Below are 13,358 nucleotides of genomic sequence, written 5' to 3'. Positions count from 1 at the left end.
CATTATGTTTTTTTACAAGTGTATGTAAACTTTTGACCACAACTGTACTTTTTCTGTTTTAGACGAGTTGACGCTACTTGAATAATTAACTCGACTGCGCTGGGTTTCATTCCGGCGTCATTGTCGCTGATCTTTGTCTGGGGTGGGGGTCTGGCTTTCCCTCAGTGATTGCGTCTCTGTTATGCAAGGTGATTTTGTTTATTTTTGAAGGAAATGCACAACGCCACATGCACTGTGCGCAGTCGCAAGCAAAGTTCTGTGAAAATCCTCCCTGCAGTGAAATGCAGTGACTGTATTGGAGACGGGGATTCTGGAGGATGCTTCAGTGCCTGGTTGGGGATGAAGAAGGGAGTGGTTGATGTGAAGGGTGCAGGGAAGAGGATGTGCCGCTCAGTGGGGGCAGGAGAGATGGGAGCAGAAGATGGTTAAGAGAGAGTGAGTGCACATGTGAAACAGGCTGAGAAAGATGGAAAAGATTAGTGACATAACCTTTAAGACTGCAGCATGATGTGGGTGTGACAGCGATCATGTCTAGTTTGTTCTACTTAGAGTGTCAGTGGGTTGTCACGTTTCGCCATCTAAATTCTTTAATACTTCTTAAGATTTGATCTGGTAATTTGTAGAGCACTTCCCACTTCCCCCAAGTTGAAATTTTGTTGAGAACCTGATCATATTCAACTGTTTCTGTCCAAAACACTGGCCCCAGCGCTTATCAAAGCTGATTAGTAAAATGAACTGCAAAACATCAATTTACGCTATTGCAACTCATTTATTGTTTTAGATGTTACAACAATGTCCAAGTTCAGTTTATTAACTCAACATGTAACATTTAATCAAGACTGCTCAGTCTGTGTGATTCTCAAAAGAGAAAAAGTGCAAATGGTTCGCTGGGATGTGCATTTCGAGGTTAAACAGATTGTAATATTGGCTACTTATCAGCTTCATCAGCTTATTCTTTTTCAAAAACGCTTTTTAAATATTTTTTGTGCAAAATGTGCAACAATATTTACATATATTTTAACTCATCAGAATAGATGAAAAGGGCATAACATTTTCCATTCACAGTAAAACCCAGGGCTTTTTAGGCCTTGCTGTATTCCCTGGTCTTTTTCATCTGCCCACCTAGTTTAGGTTTGGGTAATTGCACTTTTTAAAGTTTGTATTGAGTACATGTGAGTCTGTCAAGTAGCATGGCTATAGCATCTTTCTTTTGACTGTCACAAACTTTTCCATCTACTCTGTGTACCAGTGTGTTTATTGTTCAAGCATGAACAAAAGACATGGATACCTCATCCCAGGCACCCCACCATTCCAATATTTGAGAAATACTGGAGAGATCCATTTGAACGTGGCGGGAAAAATGATGAGCTCTTACATCTTTTTCATTGCTTTGAAGCAACATTATACATGACACTTTGACCATTTTACTGTTCGAACTCTGTTTACTATTTATTTTGCTTTGTTTTTCCACCAGGACCGTAAGCTGTCAAAAATGGAACGCCAGCGCTTTAAGGAGGAGGCAGAGATGTTGAAGGGTCTACAGCATCCCAACATTGTTCGTTTCTATGACTTCTGGGAATCTCCTCTAAAAGGAAAGAAGTACATTGTTTTAGTGACAGAGCTCATGACATCAGGAACGCTAAAAACGTAAGTATTTGTAAAGGGCTTTTTTTCATCAAAAGTGGAAATGAATGGTCATGTACACTTAAGCACTCATACAAATTTCTCACTCCTTCTCTTAGTTACCTAAAGCGTTTCAAGGTCATGAAACCCAAAGTCCTGAGAAGCTGGTGCAGACAGATCCTGAAAGGCCTTCACTTTCTCCACACCAGAACGCCACCGATCATCCACAGAGACCTCAAATGTGACAACATCTTCATTACTGGACCGACGGGGTCAGTCAAGATAGGAGATTTAGGACTGGCGACACTCAAAGCTGCCTCCTTTGCAAAAAGCGTCATAGGTATGAAATTTGGGTATTGGACTTAACTATGAGGCTGGAGACGGTGATGATTCTGTCCAATTACGAGGGACTCTGTCGTTCTTTTTCTAGGTACTCCAGAGTTCATGGCTCCAGAGATGTACGAAGAGCACTATGACGAGGCCGTGGATGTCTATGCATTTGGCATGTGCATGCTAGAGATGGCCACCTCAGAGTATCCCTACTCAGAGTGTCAAAATGCTGCTCAGATTTATCGTAAAGTTACTAGTGTAAGTGGACCTGCGGTTAAGATTTATTTTCTAACTTTTGAGAGTTAGAAAAGAACTCTCAAAAGTTTGCCACCTCAGAAAGGTGGCAAAGAGGAAACAAAACTAACCAAATTGATTGAGATTATGTAGTCTGTGGCATTTCTAGTGAATTTAGTATATAATACAGTAAGGATTCAGTTGAGAGCAAATATCACGCAGTGTTATAGGTGTCTCAGAATAATCAATATTTCAATATAAATGTTACAAAAATTATGTAAATGAGCTGCTTCTGGAAGTTTAAAACTCCAGGAAAATGAGAAGTGAGTCTCTGAGCATTTGAAGAAGTTTTGCCCACAAGGCAGAGAAATATGAAAAACTGAATGATGCAGACAAAGTAAAATTTTAAAGCAGATTAAAAATGTCAGTAAAGCTCCTGCATCTCAAAAACAGGAGAGTTAAATATACCAGACAATATATACTTACAGTGTTATTGTGTCTTTGAGTTCCACCTTCAAGCTATTTCTCAGGAATGGATTTGGTGCAGCGGATTGCTCTTTTCTGCTGTAGCTGCAATGTAACACAAAAAAAATCTCAATCAGCTGGCGGCTACATCGGCTACTAAAAGTGACAAAATGACCAAACCCTCTGTTCTGTAGTGAAAGAATTAGCATGTGGCTAAATATAAAACAAGTAAACATAAATATATGCTGCACACATAGTGTAGCTGACAATATAAGCAGAACGTAATTAGAATCCGTAGCAACCGTGCCATCCTGACTGATCATCAAAGAAAATATGATGCTAAATTACCCGAAACATAAAAACTGAACAGCTGCTGCTGAATACATTACAATTCACGAGACCCTTGTCTACACTGTAAAAAAAATTTGCCTGCACCAGATCCATGTTCTGGATCCACATTAAAAACCAATTTTGAATACAAGAATCCAAAGCAAATGGAAGCACAAAGTATCCAATGATATTTCATTGCGGTATATGCTTTCATAACGAATAAACACTTCCTGTTTTGCAGTAAAGAGAAGTGACTCTTGAATAGTTTTCTTTCCAAATGGTAGCTTAATAGCTTTCTACCTGACTTTGACCTAATTACTCTAATACAAATACTGTCATATATGACTTCAAAAAAAGGTTGTAGTGGTTTTATAAATTGTATCACATATTTTACTAAGCATCACTATCGAGTGTGAATTTTTACTGTTATGACAACAATACAAAATAATAGACTATACTATTATGATTACTATTACATGTTATAATTTTACTTTATCAAACTTTTTACAGAATTTCTGTTAAGAGTTTCATGCTGTATAAACTGGGATTCATAAAAATAAGACACATTGAGGTTAAAAGTTGCTGGGTTTTATTCCATATGTGGTCATAGATCATGATTTAATAGAACAGTGCGTCCATCTCTTGACGTGGCATACTCCAAATTGTCATTTAGTTTGGGGATTGTCTTTAGTCATGTTGGACTTCCATATTTGATAAAAGGTATTGATTTTTCAGCTCTTGACGTCTCAAGATAAGCTAAGACATGATTACTGTATATGCAGTTAATGCAGGAAGGCTCTCTGCTCCTATTGATGGATGAGAAACGCTAGAGAAGCTGTCTCTAGATGCTGCTTGCGCCAGACCAAAGTGGGATATTAATTTGCGATTGATCAAAAGCGATACTAGTAACATTTTACTTCCCCAATGAAAAGATGATCTAAAAGACGTGTATAATTGACTTTTAAATTTTACTCTTGGCACATTCAATGCCTGATTAATTCAAATACATTATAATAACAATGTGATGTATGGTGTTGTAAAATGCCTTAGTTCAACAGTCCTGTTTGATTTTAATGAAGTCAGGTTTGACCTTACTCAAATTCTTGTTGAATTTGAATAAGAATCTATGCATCTATTTGAACTGTTAGGGATTTGTTACAGTTGCAATCTGACCAAAGGGTGTGTGTAAAGACGAGACCTGTTAGGTTGAAAACCAAAAACAAACAGCCTTCACACAATTTAGCTTTCTTTCTGCTTTTATCAGGAAAACGTTTTCATCTCTCTTCATGTCCTGTGTATTCATGTTTCTTTACTTTCAGGGTGTAAAGCCAGCCAGCTACAACAAGGTTGTGGATCCTGAAATCAAGGAGATCATTGGCGAGTGTATATGTCAAAAGAAAGAGGAACGGTAAGTGATTTTTTTTTTTCTCTTGTCCAACAAAGGCCAGAGGTACTCCTGCATTTAATGACTTTTGCTGTTTCTCTGACACTAAAGATTTCAACAGCACAGTAGTCTTCCTCCTAAACTGTTGTAAAGTTCTGTGATGTAATGAGTTTCCCTACAAGCAGGCCAAATGAGCCTTGAATACCATGTGGTGGACCTTTTTTGGGAACATTTGCCAGAGCTCAATTGGAAAACACCTGGTATTGTTTAATGCAATTACTTAGTGAACCTAAGTCATGTCTTCACTGTGTTTAATTTCTGCTGCTGCAGTTTCTTATCTCAACATCAATCAATCAATTAAACTTGAGCTTTAATTTTCCCTTTAAAAAAATATATATATATACCATCAGTTTTTGCTTTAAAAAAGCTGATGTAAAAATTAGGCAAACTGTAAGATTTGCACTTCAGTATATGTATAGAGTACTACCTCTTGCATAATGAAAATAAAATCACTAGCTACAAAACTCAACAAATATGAATAAATTAAGAAAAATATTATAGCTGAAAATACTGCTGTTGACTTACTACTGTCATTGTGTTATCAATTGTCAGGCCACCAAGTCTTAGCCCAAATTGTTTAGTCTGAGTTTTATTTTATTTCCTTTTTGCTTTTTCAGGTATACCATTAGGGACCTGTTGAACCATGCTTTCTTTGCCGAGGACACAGGTGTGAGGGTGGAGCTTGCAGAGGAAGATGATGGGAAAAAACCCATCATAGCTCTCAAACTGTGGGTGGAGGACCATAAGAAGTTGAAAGGAAAGTACAAGGAGAGTGGAGCCATTGAGTTCACATTTGACTTGGAGAAGGAGGTTCCTGAGGTTGTGGCACAAGAAATGGTTAGTTAATTATTTAGTACACAAGAGCTGTGACTTAGTTTGTGTTTCTCATGCATACAATCTTCATATTTTTCAAACTGTTTCACTTTTTGAAGCCTAATCTATTTAGATTCTTGGTGGCTCAGTAGTTTTATATATATTGAGCCTGAATGCCAACAGTGGCAGGGCTTAAAGAGCTCCGGCCAGGGGCCGGATTTCCGGCTTTTGACCAAGCGGTCCACCTCAACCAATCTTCATGGGTCGCCTGAACCAAACTGTAGTCTCCGGGCTTAAAGAGCCCGGAGACTACAGCCAGACTTCCGGCTTTTCAAGCAAAGCGAGCATTGGACCAAACGGCCTGCCTCAACTAAACTGTAGATAATAGACAAAGATGTCTGCCAATCAGAATTCTAGCTCACTTTTAATTTGACTCTTTAGGACTTGATTAAGAACCAGATTTGTTCTTTGTAATTTCTGTCCAGTAAAACTATTAATCTATAAATGAATAGACAGGTCTATATAAAGATATAATCCATGTTTCTGTCTCATATTTGTATGGCATTAAAAGGATCTGGAACTTTTGTTTTTTCCACTGAAAGCTCTGGATTGCACAATAAATGCCATGTGGGTGAAATTTTATGGATGATACTCTGATGTCCCATTCTCCTGAAGGCAGCAAAGAGCTGCTCCACCAGAAACCGACAGAAACACTGAAGAGAAGAAGAGCTATGATTAATGTAGTTACAGTTCTATCCATGTTTTAATGTTGCAGAGCTCAGTCGTTTTGCAAATTGTTCAAAGTTTAAACTGGCATTGTTGTACATCTTTTATCTGGTCACTTTGTGGAATATTTAATAACTAGAAAATGGCAAAGAACAAGAATATTTTTTCCACTCTGATTGGCTGCTGTTAGGCCTTCTGGTTTTAAGTTGAATGTTCATTGCATTTTTCTTAGACACCTGTGAAAATAATTTCTATTCACGTGGCTTTGTTGTTCTCTGGGAAATTATTTTTGATAATAAATACAGAAACAAGCATAAAAATCAAAACGTCTACAATAGTGACAGTAATATTAATGATAAAATAATAATCAGTGCAAAGTAGCCTACAAATTCTTTGTTGGGGGCGGTGAGGGGCCTGGATATGGGATGGGGGGTGCTGGCCCGAAAAAGGTTGAGCAACACTGATTTAGTTGGTAATGTTGCATGTTCTAAATTACTTGCAAAAACATTGACTGAAAGGACTCTTATTTAATGTTGAGGGATTTTTGCCTGTAAGGCTAACCTTTAGGGCTCAGACATTTTATATTTTGTTTTGAGTTGAAATGTACTGAAGTCTTATTTAAGTTTGAGTGTTTAGCTTGTTAAATGTATTGTTAGAAGCAATTGTTTGCACTATTCAAAGACATTTTTTTTATTAAACTGTGGCAATAGCAACAGTATAGTTAATTTCTATCACCACTAAGTTTCAGGCTCAGGATTTTTTTTTTTACTTTAAGCCCTGCAGTGGAGATAAGTTGCGTTGCTGTTCTAGGAACATGTTTATTGCATTTTATGTATTTATCTATTTTTAGTGTTTCATCAGTTTATGCTCCCAGTGGATGAAAGATTAAAAAGTGTTTTTTCTCCATGTGGGAGCCACCACAACTTCCTCAAGTCTCCATAATCTCTCATCTAACATTTGCTTAAACCACAGAAATGTTTTTTAAGATGGCTGTGGTATTTTTGCCTTTGATAAAACTGCATATAGAGACTGAAACATTGTCATTTTGAGCCTTTGGAATTTTTTTCATTACAAAAAAAAAAAAACAATGACCAACCTATATTTGTATCTCTTCCTTTCTTGTCTGCTCCCCACCCCATTTATTTCTGATTTTGGTTTGTTGCCTTTGGCATGCTAAAACAATAGCAGACATGAACAGTGGTTCATCTGCACCCGTGTTTAGGATCTATTGTCACTGATCTAATGCATTAGGCAGTTGTAGATTCAGATTTCAAGCCCAGTTCTTTATTAAAGTTTAGTTCTGGCCTACCGTTTTCAGTCATTTCTTATCATGCTTTAGGGCTGAGGAAGCAGTTTGTTGGGGTGGTAGGTTAGTCTTGTGCAGAAAACGTTTTATTAAAAAAAAAACATACAGCTTTTTTGTTGGCAGTGTGACTTGAAACTTATGTCAAGAACTGTCTAGGAATATTTGAGCTAGGATTGCAGCAATTTGGGAACAAACTTTTAGAATTGGTAACGTATAAAACGTGTAAAATAAATAAATGATATAGAAAGATGGCTGGGCAACACGTCAAGGAATAGTGGTTGGTGGCTGGATGTGCTTTTCCCTTAAGCTTCAGCAAGTTTGTGCTTTGCGTACACAACCATTTGTCAAATGTTTGAACTGTTATGTTTTATATAATTTTAAGCAAGCCATAATGAATGATGGTTGCTAAGGATATACCTTTTCAGTTCTGTTTGGTACCCAGAGATCACATGACAGTGCATCTGATTTAGCCCGTTAATAAAGGGCTGTTTGAATGGACTGTCTTCTTCAGCTTCAAAATGACTAAGCCTGGTAATGCGTAGACTGAATTAATGTTCACCAAACTTCATAATGCTTAAAACAGTTTTTTGATAATGCCCACATAAGAAAAGTAATAAAATCACATATTGTCAAACTATAATCACTGAAAAACAAATTAGTTCAAGTTTGCCTTCTCTTTAATATTTACAGTTTTGTGTTGATTCTGATCTGATCGTATATAAACATTCCAATTACTTGCTCAACAGGTTATTAATTTAATTTACTATGAGAATGAATGATCGTGTGGAGACCTGCACACCTCTGCAGGCTGGAATGGGTGTCGTAAAACGTGTGTGCTGATACTAAAACAGAAGCTGTGCCAGTAAAAATCAAAAGTGGATTGAAATATTTGTTGGAAAATGTGGGGAAATTGATTAGTTGACAACTAAACTAATGATTAGTTGTGTCCATAATCTGAGCATGGTGTGAAGCAGGTCACGTGACACAGGAAGCAGCAGCACAATGAATGCCACTGCAATAGTCAAACAGCTGACGTTTATAACTCAATTTACAGTTTTGCACACTGTATATGCATAGTAGGCTGATTGTTAAAAATTTTCTGAGCGATCCCAAGTATTTTATGCTGCATAGTAATTTAATATAAATGATGTGCTTTTTTAAAATCCACAATAAAGACCCTCCTGATATTTTTAACTGTAAATTTGCTCCTAACGTCATCCTGACGCAGCTTCATCTATATTTGTAGATGTAAAAATTCTGCCAGCTCTGATGTGAGCAATGAGCCAGACACTAACAAAGGGAATCATTTCCCGCAGCTCTGACCCCTTTAAATAGCTCTTCTGTTTCTTCCTTTTCTTCCTTTGCTTGTTCTTTCCGTCTGCCTCCCACTCTCCCATTTTTAATGCACCCTGTCCCATCTCACGTGCTCAGCGCTAAAAATATCTTGAAAATCATTCTTTCCCCCTTTTTTTTCGTCAGGTGGAGTCGGGCTTCTTCCATGAGAGCGACGCAAAAACTGTGGGAAAGTCGATCAGAGACCGTGTGGCGCTGATAAAATGGAGAAGAGGGAGGACGGCGGCTATAGTAGCTCCGGTGGATCAGGGTGACAGAGGCCAGAGGTTTAATGTGACATCATCGGAGGGCGTCTCGGGTCCAGTGCCACATGTTGTACAGCCTCTTGTGGTTGAACCTGAAGACACAGACGCAGATCAGCACAGCAGGCTGCACAACCTTCCAACCAGCACCACTTCAGTGACATGTAGGAGTTTTCACTCTCTCTGCCCAGAAACAACACATAAATCTTTCACTTTTTTTTTTTGTGTCTTTTTTCATAGAAGTGCATTTTTGTGTGTCTCAGCAGCAGACGGCACACTTGACAGTGGCATGGGCTCTACTGTGTACTCAGACTCTCACAGCAGCCAGCAGAGTGTCCTCTACCAGTCCCTACTGGAGCCTATTACTATGGCAACACAGCAGGTTTGTATCACATCACCCTAGTGAAACGTATACGTTCAGACTTATTGAAGCACATGTCAACTTTCAGAGCAATCCCTGCTCACATATCCACGTATATGAACACTGATCCTATATTTTCACTCTGACATTTGCTCAATAAAGATGAATCTCACTAAATTAGATTATTATCACATTATTATTTTTATTTCAGTCAATTGAAAAAGGGAAATCCATATGTTTCATGGATTCATTACACACACCAATGGATTTCAAGAACATGTTTCTTGTGTGGGATGTGAGAGCAAGAGTTTAAGCATCCCTGATATTCAAGGATTTCTTTAACATGCCTGAAAGAATCAAAGCATAGTCTTAATTACATGTGCTTCATTGGTCTTATGCAGCATAAAATCGATCTACAAAATGTAAGTTATTCAAATCAATTTTGTGTTTTTTATTTATTTTTTTTTAACTGGGAGCCATAATGATCCAAATTAACAGGGAAAAAAAATCACTTGTCACTGTATTTGAATGAATCTGAGTTTCACTCGTTTAATTGACATGTTGAAATAAAGGAACTTTCATTTTATTTATTGAAATGCACACTGCAAACATTACCCTTCATAATCTTACGTATGCATCTTCATACACTTTTTTTCTGGTTTTGTTCTGTTGATTTTTGAGTAACACGTTTTGCTTTTGGGTTGTTCTTTATCAGTGCCAGAGCTGCAGCCATTTTCTGACAGACCGACCTCATTCCTCTGAAATCAGTGAAGTTTGGCAGGCACCACTGAGCCCGCAGCTCAGGGCTCGAATGGGAAGTGCAGAACGAAGGGGAAGTGCCCCTGTTATTGACATTCAAAGGGCAAGCCAAATTGCTCAGCTCCACGCTTTCATTCAGGCCCAGAGATCAGTCAGTCCCATCCCCATTGTAAGGGAGAACCTGGTGGAAACCAGCCCCAGGGAAACCCATCCTCAGCCTGTCTCTGAAGCTGAGGGCAGGCTTACCTCCCCAACCACTCTGCCGATGTTTCATCTCTCCCCTCTCTCTTCACCTACCGAGTTCCGACGCCTTAGTGACACCGGTGTCAGATCGCCATCACCAACAACCAGCGAGACTTTGGCTCTCCCAGTGCAGAGTCCACGCCGACACTCCGACCTCAGTAGTCTTCTTAGTCTAGCGTCTAATGAAAACCATCTCTCTGCGCTGCATAGAAGCTCAGAGTGCCAAGCCTGCCTTTCTCTGCTTCGATTAAAGTCCCAAAATGGGAATCACCGTCCGTTTACTGTCGTCTCACCAACACATCACTGTCTATCTGACATTCGCCACCATCCTTTATCTGGAAAACTACCTTCCTCTGGCTACGGACAGACAAAAGGATCAAGCGACTATTCAAATTTTTCCATGCTGCAGCAGTCCCTGTTTAATATAATCAGCCGTAAATCAGTTCCTTCTGCCGTCACGCCGTCCCAAACTTTCCCACTGCACTCCTCAACAGCCGGGAGGCCGTCTCTCAGTGATGGAGAATGTGTCCCAACTAGTCCTCCGCAGACCGACGGCTTATTTGAAGAGCATGAATCTCTCCAGCACTGGAAGGAGAAATATTTTTCCAGAGAGCAACAAGCTACCAGTGCTTTGGAAGTGGTAGGTTACAGCAGCAGACAAGTGAATCAGTTTCCCTGTAATAGAGCCAACTCCTGCTTTGCAGATTTCTCCCAGCCTGTACGAACTAAATCTTTCGCTCTGCATGAAGCTGGACCGGTCTCCTTGTCTACTCTTAGGCTTGCTGCCTTCATAGACCTTTAGCTGCAATCATAAGCTTGCTTCTGTCGGAGGAGAATGATGTAACCTCTAACACACTACCCTTCTGATTAACCTTTACAAAGCCCCTTTGCAAACGCCCTAGATTTTAACATTTTCCTTTCTACTTTGCTAAGGTAATACAGCATCTGTCTATCCTTAGCCTGCCATGGATAGCTGGGTTTTACCTCTGGAAGAAGGGATGGTTATCTAAATTCCATCCTCTCAGTTTATCCCATTTCTCCTTTGTGCCCTCATTTTACCTCAGATTTGTCTGCTCTTGCTTTTTATTATAAAAAGTTTATGAATTAACTTACTTGTGTCTTCTTTTCCCTCAAACTTGCAGTTTCTTGCAAACTTTTTTAAACTCATTGAATATTTGAAACATTTTATCACGTTACTGACATGTTTCATTTGATAGTCCAACAAAACATTGTGGATTATTGTGAAATGGAATATAAAGCATTTTGCATCAAATAAAAATCAGAAATGTTTTTGCTGTGCATTTGTATTCAACTCCCCTAAGTTGGTTCTTTGTGGAACCTCCTCTTACTGTAATTGGTGCTGGGAGTCTTCTAGAATATTTTTCCAGCTTTGTTAGATCACTCGACCTCAGTCACATTGAATAGAGAGTATACATAGACAGAAGCTTTCAACTTGTGCCACTAATTCTTAATTGAATTTAGGTCTGGACTTTTACTTTTCCACTCCAAAACATATAAATGCATTTCAAACCAATCAATTTTGTGTATTTAACATCATCCTGTTGGAAAGTGAACCTCTGGCCAGGTTTCAAGTCTTTTATAGCCTCCAGCAGGTTTTCTTCCAGGACTGAACTGTTTAGGGCAGTCTATCTTTCAGTCAACTCGAGGATAAAGCAGGGTGAATGCAAATGCAAGGCATGTTTTTCAAGTTTTTATTTAGAAAAAAAAGAAATTATTTCGTTTTCTTTTTTCTTCAGTTTTGTACTCCTTTGACTTCATCTGTCATGTAAAACTGCAAAAAAAAAAAAATCTTTGAAGTTTACTTTTGTAACGTGACAAAACATGAAGAAGTTCAATGAGCATGAATATTTTTGCAAGGCACTGCACTTCTGTAGGAAACAACCTCTGATTAAGCTTTAAGTTGGAATTATGTTTTTGTCTCTAGGCCAGTTCTGCAGGTAACCAACACCAGCCGTCTGTCCAGGGCTTGCCCTCGTCCAGCGCAGCCATGCCCGCTCCACAGCAGCCAGTTCAACCGGTACACAGCTACCCTGCTGCCCTGTATGCTGCTCACCCCTGCAGCACTACACCCATCCCAACCAGCCCAGGCTCATTAAATATCCAGCAGCAAACATCAGTTGCAGTTACTAATGCAGCATCGGCTGTGCCACAACATTTTGCACAGAGCTATCAAACTGCCGGACACCAACATCAGCCAGCAGCATCGGGCTCTCCAACTTTTACCCTCCAAGCCCATCAGGTTTCTCAGAACCTTGTTGCCTCAACTCAGCAACAGACTGCGTCAAGCTACCCTGCAGTCCATCATCAGACTGCAGCAGCCATCTTTGCAGCACACCAGCCAACGCAAAGCTGCCCTCTTGGCACAGTTTCCTCAGCAATGGCAGCGACGACCCATGGCCAATCCGCACACTCCGCTAGCACACCTCAGCAGGCCTCAGCCAATCAGCAGCCTGGCCAGATGGCTTCCACACCAGCTCTTTACAGTCAGATAATTTCTGCTCAACAAAACACCCAGTCAAACATACAACACACACTAAACGCTGGACAAGTTTATAATCACAGCCAAGAATCTGTGCATACCATCAGCCATCCAGCGGCTCAGCCACCCACGCTTTCTTCTCAACGACTCCAGTCTCCTACTCACCAGTTGGACGCTCCAGTTCTTTTGCAAAATGCAGTTCCAGAACAGAGTCGGAATGAGCCGCATCCCAAAGGAACCCCAGTTCGACAGATTCCAGCTGGCAGTCGAAGTTTCTTTGCGTCAGCTGTGCCCGATGCATCCTCTCACGGCTACGCTCATTCTACCATCCAGCAGGCCCTGACAGCACAGAACCAGTACCAGCTAGCACCGTGCGTCACTGGGGAAGGAGTTAATCAAGCAGCATCATCTCAGACCTTTCCAGTTTCCACCCAGCAGAACCACAGCACACACATCCACCAGGAAGTGAGTGGCCAGTTTGTTTAAATTAATACATTTTCATGGTGACACTCCCTTTTAACTTTAGCTGAAAATATTTGATACATTTCAGGGTAACACTTTATTTGAAGGGGGGTGAATAAGACTGTCATGACACTTTCATAAACATGACATAACATGTCATGAACATG

At 39.7% G+C, this 13,358-nt stretch overlaps 1 protein-coding gene across 8 annotated transcripts in view; it reads left to right on the top strand.

Annotated features, from left to right (window-relative positions):
- Nucleotides 1-13,358, top strand: part of LOC103145080 (serine/threonine-protein kinase WNK2) — a 51,975-nt gene that overhangs the window by 18,083 nt on the left and 20,534 nt on the right. For 6 of the 8 annotated variants that reach the window (XM_016676510.1, XM_016676514.1, XM_016676512.1 and 3 more), the window contains exons 3-11: nt 1,475-1,647; nt 1,743-1,963; nt 2,054-2,211; nt 4,302-4,390; nt 5,044-5,263; nt 8,751-9,030; nt 9,130-9,248; nt 9,943-10,869; nt 12,175-13,194. In XM_016676510.1, the coding sequence (XP_016531996.1) occupies nt 1,475-1,647; nt 1,743-1,963; nt 2,054-2,211; nt 4,302-4,390; nt 5,044-5,263; nt 8,751-9,030; nt 9,130-9,248; nt 9,943-10,869; nt 12,175-13,194 (3,207 nt within the window). The remainder of the gene's footprint in view (nt 1-1,474; nt 1,648-1,742; nt 1,964-2,053; nt 2,212-4,301; nt 4,391-5,043; nt 5,264-8,750; nt 9,031-9,129; nt 9,249-9,942; nt 10,870-12,174; nt 13,195-13,358) is intronic. The other 2 variants (XM_016676511.1, XM_016676515.1) reach the window with 2 other exon arrangements.

Source organism: Poecilia formosa, unplaced genomic scaffold (genome assembly GCF_000485575.1).
Source record: "Poecilia formosa unplaced genomic scaffold, Poecilia_formosa-5.1.2 Scaffold135, whole genome shotgun sequence".
NCBI lineage: Eukaryota > Metazoa > Chordata > Actinopteri > Cyprinodontiformes > Poeciliidae > Poecilia > Poecilia formosa.
The sequence above is the reverse complement of the archived record's forward strand: the minus strand, read 5'-3'. Positions and strand labels throughout refer to the sequence as shown.